The 19,619-nt window shown below is 45.4% G+C and overlaps 2 protein-coding genes across 3 annotated transcripts in view; both read right to left on the minus strand.

Moving 5' to 3' along the window:
- prkd3 (protein kinase D3) overlaps positions 1 to 12,471 on the minus strand; it is a 34,796-nt gene extending 22,325 nt beyond the window's left edge. Inside the window, exons 1-2 of one of the 2 annotated variants that reach the window (XM_030718261.1) lie at positions 12,068 to 12,471; positions 10,731 to 11,373 (exon numbers count right to left, since the gene is read on the minus strand). In XM_030718261.1, coding sequence (XP_030574121.1) covers positions 10,731 to 11,018 — 288 coding nt within the window. In that variant the 5' untranslated portion in view covers positions 11,019 to 11,373; positions 12,068 to 12,471. The remainder of the gene's footprint in view (positions 1 to 10,730; positions 11,374 to 12,067) is intronic. The other variant, XM_030718260.1, reaches the window with a different exon arrangement.
- Positions 12,472 to 13,281: 810 nt separating this feature from the next.
- Positions 13,282 to 19,144, minus strand: mocs3 (molybdenum cofactor synthesis 3). The gene is made up of 13 exons (XM_030719659.1): positions 18,998 to 19,144; positions 17,714 to 17,846; positions 17,526 to 17,618; positions 17,237 to 17,357; positions 16,137 to 16,211; positions 15,862 to 15,979; positions 15,671 to 15,779; positions 15,522 to 15,584; positions 14,969 to 15,132; positions 14,749 to 14,796; positions 14,084 to 14,180; positions 13,865 to 13,972; positions 13,282 to 13,487 (listed from the first exon to the last, which is right to left on the minus strand). The coding sequence occupies exons 1-13, from the start codon at positions 19,088 to 19,090 to the stop codon at positions 13,330 to 13,332; spliced, it is 1,380 nt and encodes a 459-aa protein (XP_030575519.1). The 5' UTR covers positions 19,091 to 19,144; the 3' UTR covers positions 13,282 to 13,329.
- Positions 19,145 to 19,619: the final 475 nt, after the last annotated feature.

Here is a 19,619-nt window from a genome sequence, read left to right on the forward strand (position 1 = left end):
AAATACACTTCAATACTTCAACCAGTGCAACGGCTGCACTGGAAAATCCAATTATGTGCTCACACGAATCTTGGAGGAAAGCTTTGTAATTACTTTCTTCGAGTCACATCAAAGGCAATGTGGAAAACTTTGTTAATTTATTAAAGTCAACAGTGCGATTGTATTTGTTTTCATTACACGTTATTAACATAATACAGGGCAAATTTTTTCCACACAGCATGGCGCAAGCCGCTCATGCACTGCAAATTGCAAGTGTGCGAGATGTGGGCAATAACTGGAGCCAAATAATTAATTTTTCACTTGGTGCATCAGAAGAGGCCACGCTGCAAGCACTCTGGTTTTCCACTGTCTTCTGTGGCATTAAGTGCTTTGGGTCCTCCAGTAACAGTTTCCACACACTTGGCTGAGTGAATTCCCTTTGATGGTGAACACAGCGCTCAGGCTATCGAGCTAATTAAGTAACAGGCTCTGACTGAGTTTAAGCGTTGGAGAACGTCCATCCCACTAAATTCAAGAAGTGAGCAAAGATCTCACAGGAAGCACTACCAACAAACATGTTCATGACTGAAATTCACAGGTGAGTCATGCATGTTGCTTTGTACAGCGGACTGATGTCACCCACGCGGAGCATGTGCAGTGGGATGCAAGTCATCAGAATATCACAGGAACCCTTCGACATCCCGTCCAGGAGATCATCCTCGTGCACTTTCATCGGAATCAGGTGGAAAAAATCTTCATCTCTGAAGACACTGAATCATCACCTTAAATATGTGTCTATTACAAAAGTCAACCTAATTAATGAGGCAAGAAAAATTAAGCATTTTTCACATTGTGTAATGATTTCGAGAGATGGTTCGTACATCCCATAACTATACAGAACCGGCCCTGATGAACATATTTGTAATTTCCACTGTTTTAACAGCTACATTAAACCGTACGGTCCAGAGTGAACCAGGCGAATGCATAGAAAGCACTTCCTTTTTGCTCTGCAGCGACTGCATGGAACGGTCTAAATGCATGCCTCATTTCTATAGCACATAAAACTGTTTGCCCCTCCGTTTGCACGCGCAGGCCAAGAACAGCACACTGCAGCTGGAGGCAGAAGTCAAAGCGGGTTGGAGGGGATTTAAAAGGTCCGTGCAGCTGACTGACAAAGCGCTCCCCTCAAATGGTTCAGATTCAAGAAGGAATCTTTGCATCCCGCCGCTCTCCACAGCACGAACGCGACGTGTTTGTAACGTGTGCTCCTCCTGAAATCAAAGCAGCTTCTTTTCCACTGCAGAAGGACGCCTTCACTGGGGGTAATCAACTGAAGCGGCCGCGTGCAACGGAAAGGAAAACTCATGTGGTTGGATCAGCAGCAAGAGAAGCTGTGACTTTCTCACTCTACAGGCTGACTAACGTGTTTTCTTCCATGTGGTTGTTTATGGCTCATGGTTTCATTCATAGCTTTTACTGCATGAGGCTGTGTCATCACGGAACGCAGCAGCAACTTCTTCATATTAATAGGTCCACTTTGAAAGACAACCTGATTTTGCCTAAATATATCAGGCATCATGGCCAAATTCAGTGTGTGTGACACAGAAGCACCAAAAACAGACTCACTCTGCTTGTTTGCACGGACACTGTTTGACCAGCATCGCCGGATGCGACACCACTTTTCACCCCGTGCACGTTTCACAGACGCCTGCGTAGCCGACACGTTCTGTAACACGATGAGTGCACGGGTTTGAATCGGTGCCAAATGTACACATGCAATTAATTCACTGCTTCTTTCCTTGTTGTGGTAGGCTGAGGTCTGTGTGTGTGTGTATCTGATCCATGTGAACATGTGTGCATCTACATTTCTGCTCCAGACAAGCAGAAATTGCAACTCTAACCACCGAGCTTAGGTCAACTGCCTTCTCCAGACCACAGCACAGCAGAAGACTCTACACCTGTCATTCTAGCCCTCTTTCAGTCATCAGGAGACTCTAGGAAAGCTATACCCTTTACCCAATGTACATCAACCACAAGGCTGAAGCTTTCCAGCCAAATCTCCTCCTGGTTTTACAGAACACCAGTGCAGAGCACTCCAAAGAAAATCTGCAGTCATTTCAGCAGGCTTTTGATTTTCTGGATGCAGAGGAACGACGCTCTTCTGTCGTAATTTGGCCTAAAGAACAAAAGCTCTGAAACGAAGTGGAGATACCGGCGATGAGGTCACTGCTTTGGTTACTCGCCACTGCATCCCCAACAAGAGCCAGGTGGCTTCCAGCCAAACAATTTCTTCTTTTCTTGCCATAAATGACAGAATCTGCCTCATCTCTCCTCAGTGAGGCGTCCTGAACATGCGCGGGTGTTTGCCAGCAAGCATCTCTGTACGTATGAGTGCATGTGCATGAGGTTTATATGCAACAGTGTCCAGAGGCCAGGCATAGAAGAGGAAGGCTGAGTCACAGAACCTGAGGCCTCGCAGGAAGACAACAAGTCTGATCTAAGACATGCTTGGCCAGGCCCCCGCACACTGCTGATGAGTTATTGCTCTGCTGCGATCCTCAGCCAGCACCTCCGCCCCAAAGATATACTGCAGTGCATACTCCATCTCCTCTCTCTGGCCTGGAGTAGCGGTAGAGGGCCGCCAGATTCACCTCCGCACGGGGCAAATAAACAGGTGAACCTGGGGGGAATTATGAGATTGATGGCAAGTGCACTTTCTCTTGTTCTGGTGGAGCAAAAGGTCAGAAGGTGTGCGTTATGGCAGGATGTAGAAACAGGCTGCTGTTGCTCAACAAAAGCATTAATGACTGCTGTGGCTCTGTGGCTGCATAAGGCTTTTACTTTCCCCATGATTAATAGTGAGGACTTACCTTTAGAGGCATGCTTTTGTTTCACAGACATATACAAGTGTAAAAAACAAAAGCTAAAGTAAATAAGCAGCGCGGCCAAATTCCAACACTGTAGCTGTCACCTTCTTCAAACAGCCACCGAGAGGCAATTTCTCTGAACGTTTAAACACACAGACAAGAATAATAGCAAGTGCAGGTAGAGAAAAGCCATCTGAACAGGCCGTGCTGCTCTGCCGACCACAGCAGATTGGAGAGCAGGAGCACAGAGAGTATGGAAACAGGGAGCGGCTCTGAGGGGAACTAACCAGCAAGTATGGTTAAAGAAGGAGACAGAGTGACAACAGGAGCCCAGATTAAGCCGCTGACTGCTCCCCCCGCCACTCCAAATGTTCAAACTAATCAAACCTATTTATCCCGGGGTGCTGCTTTTCTTATAGATGCATTTCTCAAAAGCTTTTCCATCTGTAAGTCAGAGGGCTTGTTGTTGTATGCTTGTTGTATCAACATGTAATTTCACTTCCTCTGCCACCTTCCTATCAGTTTGACAGATCACTCTGTGCACTGAGACAGGAAAGGCAAACAGTGCTGAGAAAACAGCAAAGAATAAGACATTCTGCGACCTGCTCATGCAGCACGGATCAATAATAATGCCGTGCTGATACGACTGCACGGCCACAATGGAGACCATAACATGTGTTTCAGTTAGTGATACTGCGCACAGTTATGCATGCTAACTGATCTGCTGAGGGGTTTGAGGCTTCCTCGAGTCAGAAAAGTGCCATTGGTGACATTAGGGGCAGTGTCCTTGTCACTGAGCCAGGTTTAACTGTTTCTCTTCAGCATTTGTCATGCTTCAAGTCCTCTGTGCATGCTGACATTGTCAAGTTAGAACCAGGTTAAAAGAGGAACTCTGTTAATGAATAAATTAATAAAGGAAATGAGATATCCTCTTTCAAAGAGCCCTGTTATGCCATAGTTACAAATTTATGAATGGAAACAGGTGGAATCTCTCAGGAGTACAGGAAGTAAATCACTTCATGAGGTTGGCTGGGTTACCAGCATCTGTGCATATTAAATGGTTCGACGGTGCTCCTGCCCACCACTTTAATATAATCACAATCGAAGCCCTTTTAGCCCTTTAGCCCTTTTAGCCAGTATTAGTGCAGATCGGAGCGACGCCAAGATTATCTCCACCACTGGCTAAAGTACGGTGAGGGACATCCGAGCTACCGAGAAGCACAGACGACCCAAGGCAAAGCCACGACTGCAGCAGAAGCGGCTTCTGACGATGGGTTTGGCACCCATACAGGGCCCACAACCCCCTCTGTTGCCCCACGCAGGGACTGCCAGGGGCTGTCCCGGTCTCCCCTGCCCCCTTTCCCCAGAGAGGACCGCGCTCCTCCACTCTGTCATTCACTGACTCTTGTGGCCAGGCCCCGTGCTCTGCTTTGCCACTTTACATTTAAAGGAGAGCGAGGCGGTAGAAATGTGCACTGCAGATGGTAGAAATTACTTTCGCTCCACTTAACTTCAGAGATATTTTTTTCTTTTTTCCCCTCTCTCTCTCTCCCTTTCCACAAATTACTCCAAGACTGGGGAAATTGATAGATTCCTTGTGCACGTTGGCTTTTGATTTGTACACGGAAGACCTTTTTCCCTGGCAATCCCATCCTGATATCAATTTAGTTGGCTCTATGGTTTTGCAGTACATTAGTATAACTCCGAATGAGGCTAAAAGCCACGAGTTTGCTTTAGAACAAAGACTCACGAGAGAGCAGTTTGTTCTTGAGATAAAACTGAATTTGCCCTCCAGGGAACGACCCGGCCCGCGTATGTCACACATGTCAGGTTGAGACGCCCTCTGGGGTCAAACATGTCAGCAAGTTTCATAGGCACACGTACATGTGGGCTCGTCCTGTCGAAGGGAAGGACTCAGGGAGATGGTGCTGATTTATTTCCCATGTGTTAGTGTCGCTCGACATGAACTGCAGCCTCTCCGTTTTCCATCTGCGCCCTTCTTTCACGCTATTTTCACCTTATTCTCATAACGTGTTAATATCTCCTGCACGCTTCTATCAATACTTCTTTCCAGAAGGGTCTTTATGAGTTACTGATGCACTCCATTAATGTAGCACTATCCATCCACCATAGAAGAGCAGCAGATAGAACAGCAGAGGTGAACAGGTCAAGCTCTGCACACTAAGTGTGTCAAGGACAGAAAGATATGTGGAGAAAGGGTTTTTTTAAACTGTTTTTAAATATATAACTAACAAAAGGCCGGTTAATGTGTTGTAGCTTCAGTCTCAACCAAAGACTTCCTGCTGCTGACCTGCAGTCCACCTCACTGGGCAGGGTTACTGGATAACAGCCGGCCCGGGGTCCCAAACATGAGCCACACGCGGCTCTTTTAGGCTGCTGTGTGTTTAATTTATGCTACTTTTAATATGATTGGTGTGCACAGACACAGGTAGGACTGAGTGTGGCCCGCAGAGCTTTACAGCCACACTAAAAGGTATTTTCATCCACTTCAAGTTTGCTCCGTTTCTTAGTCATAAAAATATAAAGAAATGAAGTTTCATATTTTCTATAATTTCTTAAATGTAACAATAAAACTGGAGCGCTTTATCAGCGTGCCAACCTGGAATGATTGTAATGAAAATGCAAAGTTTTAGTACCAAATAATCATAAACTGCCAACTGCAGAGCAGTCACATATTACTAATGTTGATCATTTACACTCAGTCACCTGCATCACCTTCATTTTTGGTCAGTTGCTCAGAAACAGCTTTTAAAACAAAAAAGAAAACAATTATCAAAGAAAAATCTGTTTAAATATTTTCTTCATTATGAACTGCGTTCAAAATAAACATTTAATGTTAGCAGAGGAAGTTGCATCGACAGCTGTTTGTGTGTGCGTTGACAGGAAGTGTGAGGCAGGAACCTGTTGGGTGTTTTGTCACTACTTTCACCAGCGCTGCGAGTACTACACGTGCAGCAGTTCAGCTCAGTTTTACTCATTACTCAAAGTTTTCACTGTGCAACATTTTTAAAGTGACATTAATCCTACAGCATCCATCCTGTGCGGTCAGTAAACAGTTTCTACACGTTGTGGAGCCGAGGGTTTAAAATGTGTCCAAATTCAGGTATCACGTTCCCATCACGGAGACGTACACAAGTGCAGACCAAAGAAAATCTTCTGTACTGTTGCAACTCGGTCGAATTAATCCTGGAAAAGAATTTTGAGCTGATCTCGTTTTTTCTGCCAACTGTTACCTTGCATCATGCAAGCGATATTACTCAAAGGTTTAGAACCATCCAAATCCTTCTGTTTTTATAATACTTTGCTTTTTTCCTGTATGTTGTCCAGCACAGCCCATTTCTGACTCAAAAAGGTCTTTGTCTCGCTAATTACAGAGGCAGCTGCAGAGCACTGAACCAGAGACTGGGAGTTACAGCGCTGACAAAACCAATGGGGGAACCTGCGGCTGAGGCGACTGCCTTTCATAGCATTTTCAGCTGTAGTGAAAATGCAGCAACATCCCAAAAGCAAGAGCTAAATTAAAGTATTCGTGAAACTAACGTGTTTTCTTTCCATCGCCGAAGCCAAATAAAATCATATTTCCTTCCTCCGTCTAAACTTTATCGTCCCCTTTGATAGAGAAACTTTTAACTGATGCCAAGTTCCACTGTAAATTCAAACATGTCAAACGTGTCTGCTGCCAGCATTCATCAGAAAATTCTATTGTGCCTCTGCAGGATCCTGAATACAGTACAACAGGAATGAAAACTAATCTGCGGTGAGCGTGGAGCTGATGTTACAGCATTCCTCACAGCTCGTCAAACGTTCAGTGCCACCAAAGCAAGCGTCTGAGTTTCACAGCAGTCGAATCCCACCCATACCCGGGAACATCACATCATCCTCCAAAAATGCCTGGGCACAGAACAGCGTTCTGTAGCTGACTGGCTCGCCCGGCCGGCTAACTGGGAGTCACTCTCAGAGAGTCGTGAACTTTTGTCCCGCCACTGCTCTCTGTGCTGGCTGCACAAGAGGACTTGGGCGACACCAAACAGGAAACGTTCAACAAGTGGAAGCTTTGGATGTTTATCTCACACCATTCATCAAACCCCCAAAACCAGAGGAGTCAGGACCCGGCTCGTGAAACAAGGCTGTCATCAGAGAGGGTTAGATCCCGGCTTCTTAGTACCCCACTAGGGGTGGTCTCCTCCACCCTACGGCTGGCTGCCCTCCTCCTTTCTCACAGTCTTCAAGGAGCCTGGCTTCAGGCTGATGTTCTTGTGCCAAGTGGTGACAATAAAAAGTTACACTTTTAAGCACTGAGTAGATTGCAAGAGCGGTGACCACAATAGCTGCTTTGAGAGACTGAACTTATCAGTATCAGGTTGCGCCAGAGTAAGGTTGACCTAACCGCTAAAGTTGGTTATTATGAGCCAAACCACTACCATCAAAATCAGCTTCACATCAACAAAGAGAACAGAAAGAAAATCGACTCTGTAGAAGCCGGCCAAGTCATGTGGTTGGGTCTTTAGCAGGAAGAAGAATGAGCCGTAGAAAAACTATACAATGCACAGCCATTATAAAGGCTGCATGACCCCATATAAAACACAGACTCATTCAATACTAAAGGGTTAGTATACAAAATATTAACCTTTGAGGCATGACCCAGTTCATGCAAACATCTGGAAATCTGACAGCTGTTCAACCCCAACTAGACTAGAAATACGGGATATTTCAGATAAAGAGTGGGCTCAGAGGAAAAACACCGAACATCGCTGCAGCAAAGCAAAGCACCCAGTGGAGCAGAAAACCAACTTTTCATCCTTAAGCTATGATCACAAGCTTTAAGGAGATACCAAAGGAATGTGAGAGCAGATTTTATGATACGCTCCGAGAGCAAGTGTAGCAGCAACAATGTGTGTACACAGCAATGCACTGCAAACACTCACTACAAAATATTCCAAAGGATTCAGTCATTATTAATAAAAAAAAAAAAAGATTATGTACCAATTATGGACAATCTGTGTCTAAAGATGCAGATTACACAAATATCTGAAATAAAAATTCAACAGATATTCAGTTAGTTATCTGTGGTGGGACTCATTAAATCCTTGCTTTGACTATAAAACCTGGTTTACTGATGAGAGATGGGAGCTGGCTGCCTAAACTCTGACTTCTATCTGAAACAAAGAGCTCAAGGACACGGCTGAGAAAAGGGCCGTTCCGCGCTGTGGCCAGTCCTAGGCGGCCGAGCTGCAACGGCCACGCCGATACAATCCGCTGTGTTTGCATGCATCCAAATCCTACTCTGAAACTTCACAGCAGCTGACACAGCAGAAAAGCTGACAGTGAACTGCACAGATTTCAGTTGGGATAAGCATCCCTGTTTGTTGCATGGCTGAGCGGTGAGTCACTTCGTGAAGCAGGCCAGCTCTCAGTGGAGGAAACAGCACCGCAGAGGGGGGAATAAACTCCTCTCCAAACTCTATCTCCGTGCAGATATTACAACATACAGTCCAAAGCTTTTTCCTGCCTCGCCTCTGCTGACAGACACCTGAGGTTCCGCTGACTGGAGACATCCTGGGACTACTGTCAACAGCTAAACTAGCTAAGGTCAGAGAGCCTCAGCTGGGAAAGCTGGCCAGGATGAGTGGACTGTGCAGCGCTCACCACTGTCATGCATATTCTACAAAAAGAAAGCAGGGATGGACTGAAAGCACACAAGGCCCCACAGTCATATTTTCCACTGATATCAAAGCCATATGGCTGGATTTCATGAAATAGTTGAAGCAGTGCACTGCTTCTGGCAGTGTTTAATAGAAGAGCTGCACACTGCTGTGGATGAGCAGGCAGGATATGTTCTGTGCTGATGATGTACAGTATATTATGTTTACTGTGTTTACTGTGTATGCAGGCTATTGTAGGTTTGCATGACTGCAGGCCATAAATTTTATAATCACCTGGCACATCTCATCAGACTCAGTGCCATCTTTAAATGAAGGCATGTGATATGATAACCAGAGATAAAGCCAGACCTGATCTCGGTTGGTTATCAGCACCCACTCTGACCCACACTGACTTTCCTTAAGGACTGTTTCTTTAAAGCATCATATTTCCTCCCCCTTTCCTGTTACAGGTTCTTGCAACTACACCAATATGTTACAAGATCCATGCAAATATGCGCAGTGATGAGATTTTCTGCTCTGTGAACCAGAACTGTTCATAACCATCGAGCTAGTGAGAATCAGCAGACCTCGTAAAGAACAACAACATTACCCTGCTCCTCAGGAATGTCAACTTGGACAACATGAAGCAAAGGACACGAGCTTGGTGCACACGACTCCTACACCAGCTCCTTCACACGGCTCCTGCACCGGCTCCTGCACCGGCTCCTACAACCGGCTCCTACATCCAGCTCCTGCACACGACTCCTGCACCGGCTCCTGCACCAGCTCCTACACACGACTCCTGCACACGGCTCCTGCACCGGCTCCTGCACCGGCTCCTACACCGGCTCCTGCACCGGCTCCTGCACCGGCTCCTACACCGGCTCCTACACCAGCTCCTACACCGGCTCCTGCACCGGCTCCTACACCAGCTCCTACACCGGCTCCTGCACCGGCTCCTACACCAGCTCCTACACCAGCTCCTGCACACGACTCCTGCACCGGCTCCTACACCAGCTCCTACACCGGCTCCTGCACCGGCTTGTTCAACACAATTTGCTTATTCCTTTTGTTTAATTGTAATTATCATGACTTCAAAGACCAGTATAGCGCTGACCTACATTAATGTTCAGATTCTAGTGGCTGATGAAAGTGCTTTGTTTAATCACCCCCTCCTTTCAATGATAATTACACACACAAATGGAGTAATCATCATTACTCACAAGAGGTTAAAACATGCACATGCACACAGAAGCCATTTCATTATTCAGCAGGCTTGGATACTATTAATGTGAAGTACAGAACCCATAAGAGCACCTACACATGTTTAGAGACACCAAATATTCAGCAGACAGATAATAAAAAGGAGTTATTAACTTTGGGTTTCAGTTTGGAATATGAATTTTAATACTGTGCAAATATACTGTTTAACTTTCCAATTACTATGCAATACTATTTTTGCCTTATTTGTAATTATTATAGGACCATGAACTAGAAAACCACTTCATATGAAAGGCATAACATCTGGGGTACTGCGGCTTTACAATGCTTATAATAAGGGGCTGCTTCAGATGGAGGAAATTAAAATGTTTAACCTTCATTCTTACTTCACACATTATAAAAAGGGCCCACACACACACACACACACACACGCACTGTGACTACAACTTTCTGACCACTTTCACCACAAATGAACAAGGACGTACAAAGTAAAGCAAACTAAGTATCCAATCCAGTATAGGTTGTTGAATGATGCAACCTATACTGAGGCTGAAATCCTCAGTAGCTCCATGATGCACAGCAGGCACAAACCCACTTTGCATATGTGTGCATATGAGTTTATACATGTGCACTTGCATCGTGTCCAGTAACATTACACAGCAGTGTAAATAACAGGCAGACTGCGCCCGTCACTGGAGGAGCACGATGCTTCTGTGCCGTTTGACTCATTTGGAGCCACATGGCGCAGATGTCTGCTTTGGAAAACAAAACCAACGCTGATGAATATGGTAGGAGATGGCAAAACACATGCTGGTGCTTCGTCATGTTGGTCCTCTAGTGCCTCTGATGATACTGCTGAAGCTCGCTGCAGCTACTGAGCATAAAACACTTCACTTCAGAAGACATTAGAAACCAGAAAGTGTTGGATGAAGCAAATTTCCTTTATGACAGAAAACAGACTGCTAACTATAATAAAAGGGAAGCATGAAGGCATCCCTACCTTCTGATCCACTATGGAGCACACCAGGTCCTTGACAGCAGACAACGACAGGTCACTGGCCTCCAGGTTCACCGTCTCTCTGGTCAGTCCGATCTGCAGCAGGAAGGACACCCCGTGGAAAGAGCTGCGGGAGTTGGTGGGGCTGGGGGCGCTGTGACTGCCGTTGGACAGCCGCGTGTAGATCGGTCCAGACGGGTGCAGCAACGGGGTGGACGACGAGGACGGGTGGTGCGGATGGACGGAGTGGAGGAAGGCTCGAGGTAAGGATGGGGGAGAGGAGGCAGACATTGGGTTTCTTCCAGTTGCAACGTAAAATTCTGAATAGTGAAGGATTCAGAGAGGGCTGGCAGGAAAAGGCACAGCTGGATTTCTGCGGACGGACTCCTGGGAGGGGGAATATTTGGTCTTCATCAGTAATAGTCTGTTTGTCAGACTGACATCGTCCTTTTCAAATTAAGAGGGTAAGAGCCTATCCACCCACTTGAGCCAAACTCATTCACCAAATGGACAGGTGATGGAGAGAGTCTCTGAACAACAGGCCGGCCTCTGCAGTGAAATCACAGCAACAAACTTCATATCCTGGAGTCTTGTTCCTTCTCCTTACTGAAGTCAGTAATCCACTCTGACCACAGGAAGCCTGTCACTACACACACACACACACACACACACACATGTTTTTTAGGAGAAAACAAGTGTTCACCTATCTGTTCAGGATGTATGACTAAATCAGCTCCTGCTGTTACAGTGTAAACACTTCTTAGTTACATTCACTAAAAAAAAAAACTATTTCATTTTATGCTTGTTATAAATGTTTATTCAAAGCTTCAAAAATAAAAGATGAGCTCATTTATGAGCTGGGCTCACTTTGCTCTGCTTTGGAGCAAAGGACGCCCCAGAGTTTCTGTCAGTGAGCCGCGTTTAAAAAAAAAAACTAAAACTTGTCTCTAATTTCACTTATTTTGAAATTTCTCATAAGTTTTTTGACTTCTGTTAAATGTAAGAAAGTTGTAGCCGCGTGATTGTGCGCGAGCCCGTAAAACAATAAAGCAAAGGGCCTAAAGACGCGCAAAGGCGGACAAAACGCATCAATTCTGCGTTTGTACGAATAAAAACTTCTCCAACATCTGGAACCGAGGCTTCCGAACATCTGCTCCCCTCCCACTTTCGATTGGCTCGCTGGCAGAACACGAGCCGAGCCGAGAACGCCAGCAAAACAAGTTATACAAGCCCTGAATCTGCGCTTTCTCGAAGCACTTTGGTGCCGCTGAGCTCTCCCTGCGCGGAAAGCCCGTATCAAAGCAAACGTCGAGTTAAATGTTTGTGAGAGGACACTTTACCTCCGCTCTCGGCGCACGGCGCTTTTCGCTCCATTGTGAGAGGGCTGAGGAAACTTTTTAACTCCATCCAGTGAGGACTCAGTCTGAAGTTTACTCTGCTGCGCTTTGTCAGGAGTCGCACCCGGAGCGGCCCGTTCCAGCCCGCAGTTACACTAACTTTACTTTTACGCTGAGCGTCGCTGAGACGAAGCGCTCCCTGCATTCATTTTCTCTTATCTTTTATTCCAGATTGTAAATTCATGCGCATCTTATTATCCTTCCAGCTGTGACTACTCCCCCTGCTCGGCCAGAGAAAGGGCAGCGACCGTCGCTGGGGCTTGGAGTCTTTTTATTATGTTCGCATAACTGACTTTCCATGTGTGGGGAGGAAAACTTGAACTACACACCATGTGAAGCAATGGCGCCGCCGACGGAGCCCGAACCAGTGCGCATGTGCGCTTTCTTTTCCGTTATTTCAACTTGGTCATGCCAAGAAAAAAAAACTTGACTCCACATGACCCGGATCGAATTGTAATAAATGGCTCTCCGAAGTAGGAAGCATGAGTCCAGAGGGGGCCGGGGGGGGTCACGGAGGTCTGACAGAATGGATCGAGTTTACTCACAAAGCTGCTTTATTGTTTTTTTAAGTTTATGATAACTTTCAGTCTCTGTGGTGAAATGGGATCTATGTGTGCATCATCATCACTGAGACCAGCTACTCCTCAGGCTGGAGGGGGGGTTAGCCCCCAAACTGTGGACCAGCCGCCCCCTCACGTTAGGCCAGCCTCCACTCTGCGTGATTTTAAAGTTTACATTAAAGCTCATTTTTATTCTTTGGCTGGATCAGAGCAGTTTATTTATTTAGGCTGATCCTTTATATTTCTGTGACTTCTTAGATATAGTTGTGTGTGTGTGTGTGTGTGTGTGTTTTGTTGTATTAACCTTTGTTTCATGTGCAGCACTTTGGTCAAGCTTGTTTTAAATGTGCTTTATGAATAAATCTGGCTGCATCTACTTTGAGGTTTAAACCTAAACTGGAGTTTACAGAGTGTTCTACAAATACATTAACTTTCAAGAGGTTTTATTAAAAATGGGAAGAAGGACCTAATTTTGCAATAAGGCTAATGTGTTATCTAACTGCCAGCTCACAAATACTCAGAATATTACACAACAAATTTTAGGAAATTGTCCAATGTGAGATTTTTCACATATCAAAAGCATCTCCAATCAGGACACTCAGTTTAAAAAAGCATTTATTAACAATAAAAAACATTTTTAATGCATTAATACTGTGGAAATGTGTGCTCTATTCTCCTTGCCCACGCCATGAGGCCCCCACTGATGTCTTTCACGGTCACACGGTCCACTTCTGATCCACTCAGCCTCTCCAGAATCTGCACGGCCTTCTGGGAATCGTTCCCCTGCTTGCAGATCACATAAACTAGAGAAGAGCACACCGAGAGCCTGTGAGAGGCGAGAACACTCAAACAGTTTAAATCCAACCTCAGGTATAAACAGGTGAAGATGTAAAGTCGAGACGGCGTAAATGCAAGGCTAAATTTATCTCGCTGATTAAAGAACATCACCAAAACAATGCTTTGCATGTTAATTTGTGTAAAGCAGGCCAGCTGCACAGATCGGACTTGTTTTGGAAAAGGGCTCACATAGCAACCCCGTTACAACCTGCTTCTAGCTGTCCAAAATAAGCCTGTGGCCCCGCAGTATGAGACCACACGGAGGCCTCTGAATATGCACAGGTGCCCGTACGTGCCTGCTCATTTCAAACAACACACCCTAAATGGTGTTTTGCTGAGTTACCTGGCGGCCGGCAGTCACCTGCCATCTGCTGCTTCAACTGGCTGATTCTCTCCTGGAGTAACTGGAGATGTTCCGGCTTCCTCTCCTGCAGACTAGAGAGTGGAATATCTGGCAGGAATATAAGGGGAACAATCACACAGAACTGGGACTCACACGAGGAGAAAACACACAATTACGACACAACGGGAGTGACTCGTGTCTCCGTGACTTAAAGGATACTGAGAGAGAAGGGTAAGCGGCATATATCCACCTCCACAAGAGGGCGTACGTCCAGCAGGAGATGGGGTTCTGCGCTGTCCATTATTGATTTATAATCCTGGAATTGCATTAAAATAGCCCTTAATACGCATACACTACCAGCTGCTGCAATTACAGAGGTGTGCCTTTACTTTGAGGAGGAAGGCGTGGATTTATGTGTAAACACACAAACCAAAATTACTCACAGCAAACGCTGAAATGTTGCCTGGCCTTGTAATTGTGGAGTAATACGAACATTTTAGCTGCTTTTCCTCAATTCACAGGAAGCAAAACTGTTTCTAACCGGAGCTCTTTGCACAACCTCAACTGCACCCCAATCAATCACGATCCCCATCTCTGTGCTTTTAATGACTCAGTGGGTTTCAGAGCACCAACGCTGCAGGAACATAAACAGATGCAATCCACGCCACTGCGCTCGGTGCCAAAGAGAACAGTTATTCTTTCCCATAGAAAACCTACAGGCACATTTAAAGTCATTTCCCATTTGGGGCTGGGTCAGCACCGAGATGTAATCAGTTTATGAATGCGCTGGAAAACTGAGAAAATTGTAAGTAATCATATAATAAACAGCACTAAATACGGGGAGTCACGCACTGAGCGACTGCTGTGCAGCATATAATCCCTACCTGCACTGTGATCCTCTGATGCTCGGACAGGACGTTTAGTTTGCGGCACTGAAAGGAGAATTTTCCGAGAATTAGGGATAATCATTTGCACCTTTAAAATGTCATGTTAATGAAATCAAGTTGGTTTAAAAACACTTTCTGACTTTACTTCAAAAACCAGCATTCCTCTGAAAATGGGCATGAGTAATGAGTAACCCCACCAGCTTCTCTTATGACCAACCTTATCTGTGGCAGCAGACCCACAGAAAGCTTCATAGTCCAGCAGCCGGGTCACGCTGGGGTTTTCTCCACACGCCGCGCAGCCGGCCTGCTTCGGCCGCAGCCTGATCGACCGGAATCTGGCATCTTCGGCATCGAACATCACCAGCTGCTGACCGCAGGAAGCTGGCACGCCCGGTCAAGGGAAAGGCCGCTTACTTCTAAGAACCCGATTCACACAATCAGAGGAAAGTCTGGCGTGGCTCCCACTGCTACTTCAGGAGCCGTAGCAACATTCAGGGATTTTGCTGGGAATACGGTGCAACACTTTCCTGGCTGACACATCGTGGCATTAGCACGTTTATAACAGTGCAGCACAGAAGGCAGGACGGGGCACGTCTATTATCTACTGGGATTCACAGTGAGCACAGCAGCTTCGAGATTGCCTCCCCCTCATTATTGTTGCAGTGAAATCCCCTTTCAGCAGCTCATTGTTAATCAATCCTGATCATTAAGCCCAAAAGAAACAAAGTAACTGAACTATGTGTGAGAAGAGAGTGAAGAAAAGAGGATACAGCTCTTTCCAGAGGCGATCTTTAGGACTTCCAAAGCTTGGAAGCAGCCCATTATCCCTGGAACTTCAACACGAGTGGAAAATTATTTACACAGAGTGTAATCTGCACGAAGTTAATGACTTCTGGGAAAGTGAGGGGACAAGACTCACCCACTCCTAACACCCCTCCATCAGAACAGTTGGTCACTGTCTCTGGGGGCGGGGGTACTGGATACAGACATCTGTAGCAGGGGCCTCCGCGGTAGTTATACACAGTCAACTGCAGACGCACAAATGATACTGCAAATCACAATAACAATGGCCACACTGACGGGGGAACGGGGGTCCGCTCTCTACTGTACCTGCCCTTCCATTCGTAAGGCGCTTGCTGACACCAGAGGTTTGCCGCTGAGTACGCAGGCGTCATTTACCAGATAACGAGTGGGGACGTTGTCTGAGCAATCGGCCACAATGTCATATCTGAGGTCAGTGAAGTCAAGGCGTCCTCACAGTTTATCAGACACTTACAGTGAATCCCCCTTTGTGCAGGGGGATGAGGCTGAATAAGAATTAGCAGCTATGTGACGTATTCACGATTTTAACAGGTCCATTGACAGGTCTGTGCAACAGAGGATACTGCTGAATAAGTTGCAGGGCATTTTCTGGTGAGAGCTGCAGGCAGTAGGGAATGCACTCCACGGTGGAATTTAACCTGCAGAAATAAATTCAGCGGCTAACTTCCAAAAAAGCTCCTGTCCTGCATAAACAGCAGACTTCATACAAACAGCTTAACTGGCCTAAACTAACATGGCTGCTGGTTTAGGAAACCACAAAATAAAGCAATATGTGAGTCCTGACTACGGCTGGGGACCTGCCCGGACCTGCTTCCATCCGCCTCCCTCCTAATCTTTGCTATCTCAGCAACCAGGACAGAGCAAAAACAGAAACATCACATTAGCACTTTCCTCTACTGCAATTTGTATTGTTCATGCAAGAAATCAGCATTAAAAACAATTATTAACAATAATTATTGATAAATCTAGGAAAGATGGTCACGCATGGAACAGCACTAAAAAAATGTTTCACTTCTTTCCTAGTCAGAGAAATGGCGCCCCCGTGTGGCCACGGTTTAAAGACATGCGCGCTAACCACAGAAGGCCTACTGTGAGGCAGAAAAACAGCTGTCTCTAAAATAACATGTTTATAAAATATTTGTAGTCTGGGGTGAAATACACAACCAAATATAACCTGTGGTGAGACTGGAGAGCGCCAGCACACTTTACAAAGCAGCACAGTGTTTGCAGAAAGCATAAAAAACACCAGTTATCATACTGAACATTTACTAATAATGAAACTGTAACTTCTCTGTTTCTTCTGCAGCGGAGTGTCTTTGCACAGATCAGTAACAATAACTTCTCAAAAAAGGCATACACGATGATATTATTTAACCTTCTGCACACTGAGCCTGCACACAGCCCCTCTCATGGCTCAGCCTGTCAGAGCAGACAGCAGATGCAGTTACTGTTTGTGAACGTACAATTTAAAGAGAGAATAAAACCTTAAATCTAAGCTTCACGCCTGCATTTTGGCACCATGACTTTTGTTCTCCGTGCCTACCTGCACGCAGCCAAGGCTGATCAATACTGACCGACAGCTTCCAATACCAAAACTCTTGATCCTGGCTGAGATATTTGGCAGACGAGTGCCTGTAGAGCTCAAACAGCATTAACTCAGTACCTCTGAACTGCACTGGCAGCAGACAGAGCCTTGGCCTGGCCCTGGTTCTCCTCCCCATGAAGCACCTGTCTATGCAGGTTACTAAGTTCCACTTCATCGTAGTCCAGCAGGCCGAGGCGACCTGGGGAGACGAAAGGCTTTAAAACACACTTCAAACACTCACACCAGTGACCGTCAAACTTTACAACCAAGGTACAAACTTTACTCTTCTGAAATTATGCATCCAAAGGTTTGCCCGACTCCTCACCTGAGGCAACAGGTAGTATAATTAATCAACAAGATTACCTACCAATGCCTGCTGCTGCAAGATACTGCGCCAGGGGGCAGCCCAGCCCTCCACAGCCCACAACCAGCACTGATGTCCTGGACAGATTCAGCTGACCTGTGGACAATCAATTCACTCTCTTATGTTCAATCATGGAATAATCCTCACACGATCCAGTGCTGAGTGCTCTGTATATCTGCAGCCAGATGTACCTTGCACACCAAGCTGGGGCAGGAGGAGCTGTCGACTGTACCGCATGATGTCCTCATTGCTGAGGGCCGGTCTGCCTGTGAGCGGGGTCAGGGCCGTCACTTCGTGACGCAGCTCCAGTGATGAAGCGTGGCTCTGATATCACACCAAACAAAGATTAAATATATCTGCACACGAGATTTTATTAATGTGCCTCCACAGCCCTCAAAATAAACCCAGATTTTTGGGGGAGCCGATTGAAATGTTTTGATGTATGCAACAAAGTCTGTATTGTGATTAATAAAATCGTGTCTCGGCTGTGTCACAGCAGCAATTCCCACCGTGGACCTCCGATTTGTTCAAAACATTTATTGTGAAAAGTATTTGATATATATAATGATTGTTGTGAAATTTTACCTTCATATACCAAATACTTTTAAAGATATATTTTTTCCAGCATGGATTTCCGCACATTGAAATCTGAGGCAATGTTTGAACATGAATGTCTCAAAAATAATAAACCGCCTCAGATTTCAATGTGTGGAAAAAGGCCTGAAAATGGGTGGATGTGCCTTTAAAAAAACATTACATATATATTATATATAAAAGCAATCATTCTATATGTCCAACCTATGAAACATAACATTTTTATCCAAATCAAAGATGGTCAAACAGAAAATGGTCTAAGATGATTTGTGATGGAATGACCCAGCATAACCATAACCAGCCAAATAAAGCATAAATGGGTCAAAATGTAGAAGATAAACTGCCAGCATACATTAAAGATTGTAGGCTCAAATATCTGGATACATTAAGGATTTGGAAAAAAGGTTAAAAATAGCTAAATAAAATAATTAAACGTGTGAAGTCAGGGTTTTACCTCCTGTTATAAAAACTAATGCAAAAACCAAACTGACGTTTTACTGAAAGGTTAGAGGAGCAGGAGTATCTGCAGCAGCTGCATGACTGAGCTGTCCTTCTGCCCTGAGCCTCGGAGGGTTCTTCCTGTTAAAACGGAGTTTTTCCATCCCACTGTTGCTCACAGAGGGTCGTCTGACTGCGGGGGTTTCTCTGTAATCATTGGAGGGTCTTTACCTTACAGACTGTTTGTTGTGGTCTGGCGCTAAATAAATTAAAATTGAACGGATTTGAATTATTCTAATACCGCAGTGATGTTACTTATCTCCCCTGATATGTCCACTAACCTGAGCTACAGATATGCTCACGTTATAATGCTACACGCCACATTTGGCACCCAATCATAAAACACATCAATAAACGGAGAGCACATGGATTCACTTTCGCACCTTTTCCAGGTGTGCCAGTTTACTCTTCAGAGCGGCGATCTCCTTTTCTTTGTCGCTGAGCTGCGCCTTCAGGCTGCGCACCTCCTGCGCCATCGCACTTACAAGATTCACACAGCCACTCCGGACGGAGATGTTCACAGGCTGAACACACGGCGCAGACTTCCGGGTTGAACACGTGGCCATGACACCACGTGGTGGGTGACGCACGACGCGCCTGTGTTGTTTTCCGGTGTTTGCCCAAAAACAAAACAAAAACAGTGATTGTTGTATTTAAATTGTTGTAAACGAGTTTTTGTCCCATAATCCGTGAAACATGTCAAACATGAATCATTCTGAGCGAGAAACAGCATTCCTGAAGCTGCAGTCACTTTCATATATTCCTTATTTATGACCTGTGACAGTAAAATTAATTAAATTAATCCAGACAGATGCGCCCAAGAGAGCAGCAGAAAACAAACACCACATCACATAAAGATATTTGAAATGGCCAAAAAGGGCTGGATTTATTATAACGTAGATACAATAACACTGAGTCATCATGACACTTGCAAAACAGGCCATTTCTTTTATATATGAGTCCTTCATAAAGCCTGTTCACTACAGTCTGGATACCAATAGCTAT

This window comes from Archocentrus centrarchus, chromosome 22 (genome assembly GCF_007364275.1).
Source record: "Archocentrus centrarchus isolate MPI-CPG fArcCen1 chromosome 22, fArcCen1, whole genome shotgun sequence".
Lineage (NCBI taxonomy): Eukaryota > Metazoa > Chordata > Actinopteri > Cichliformes > Cichlidae > Archocentrus > Archocentrus centrarchus.

What these genes read in the sequence shown, in the direction of transcription:
- mocs3 (XM_030719659.1), bottom strand. Translation starts at nt 19,090, where the DNA reads ATGGCGCAGGAGGTGCGCAGCCTGAAGGCGCAGCTCAGCGACAAAGAA. An exon ending in CCGCTTACCCTTCTCTCTCA is followed by an intron (nt 13,973 to 14,083) that starts GTATCCTTTAAG and finishes TATTCCTGCCAG; the next exon opens with ATATTCCACTCTCTAGTCTG. An exon ending in AGGTGACTGCCGGCCGCCAG is followed by an intron (nt 13,488 to 13,864) that starts GTAACTCAGCAA and finishes GCTCTTCTCTAG; the next exon opens with TTTATGTGATCTGCAAGCAG.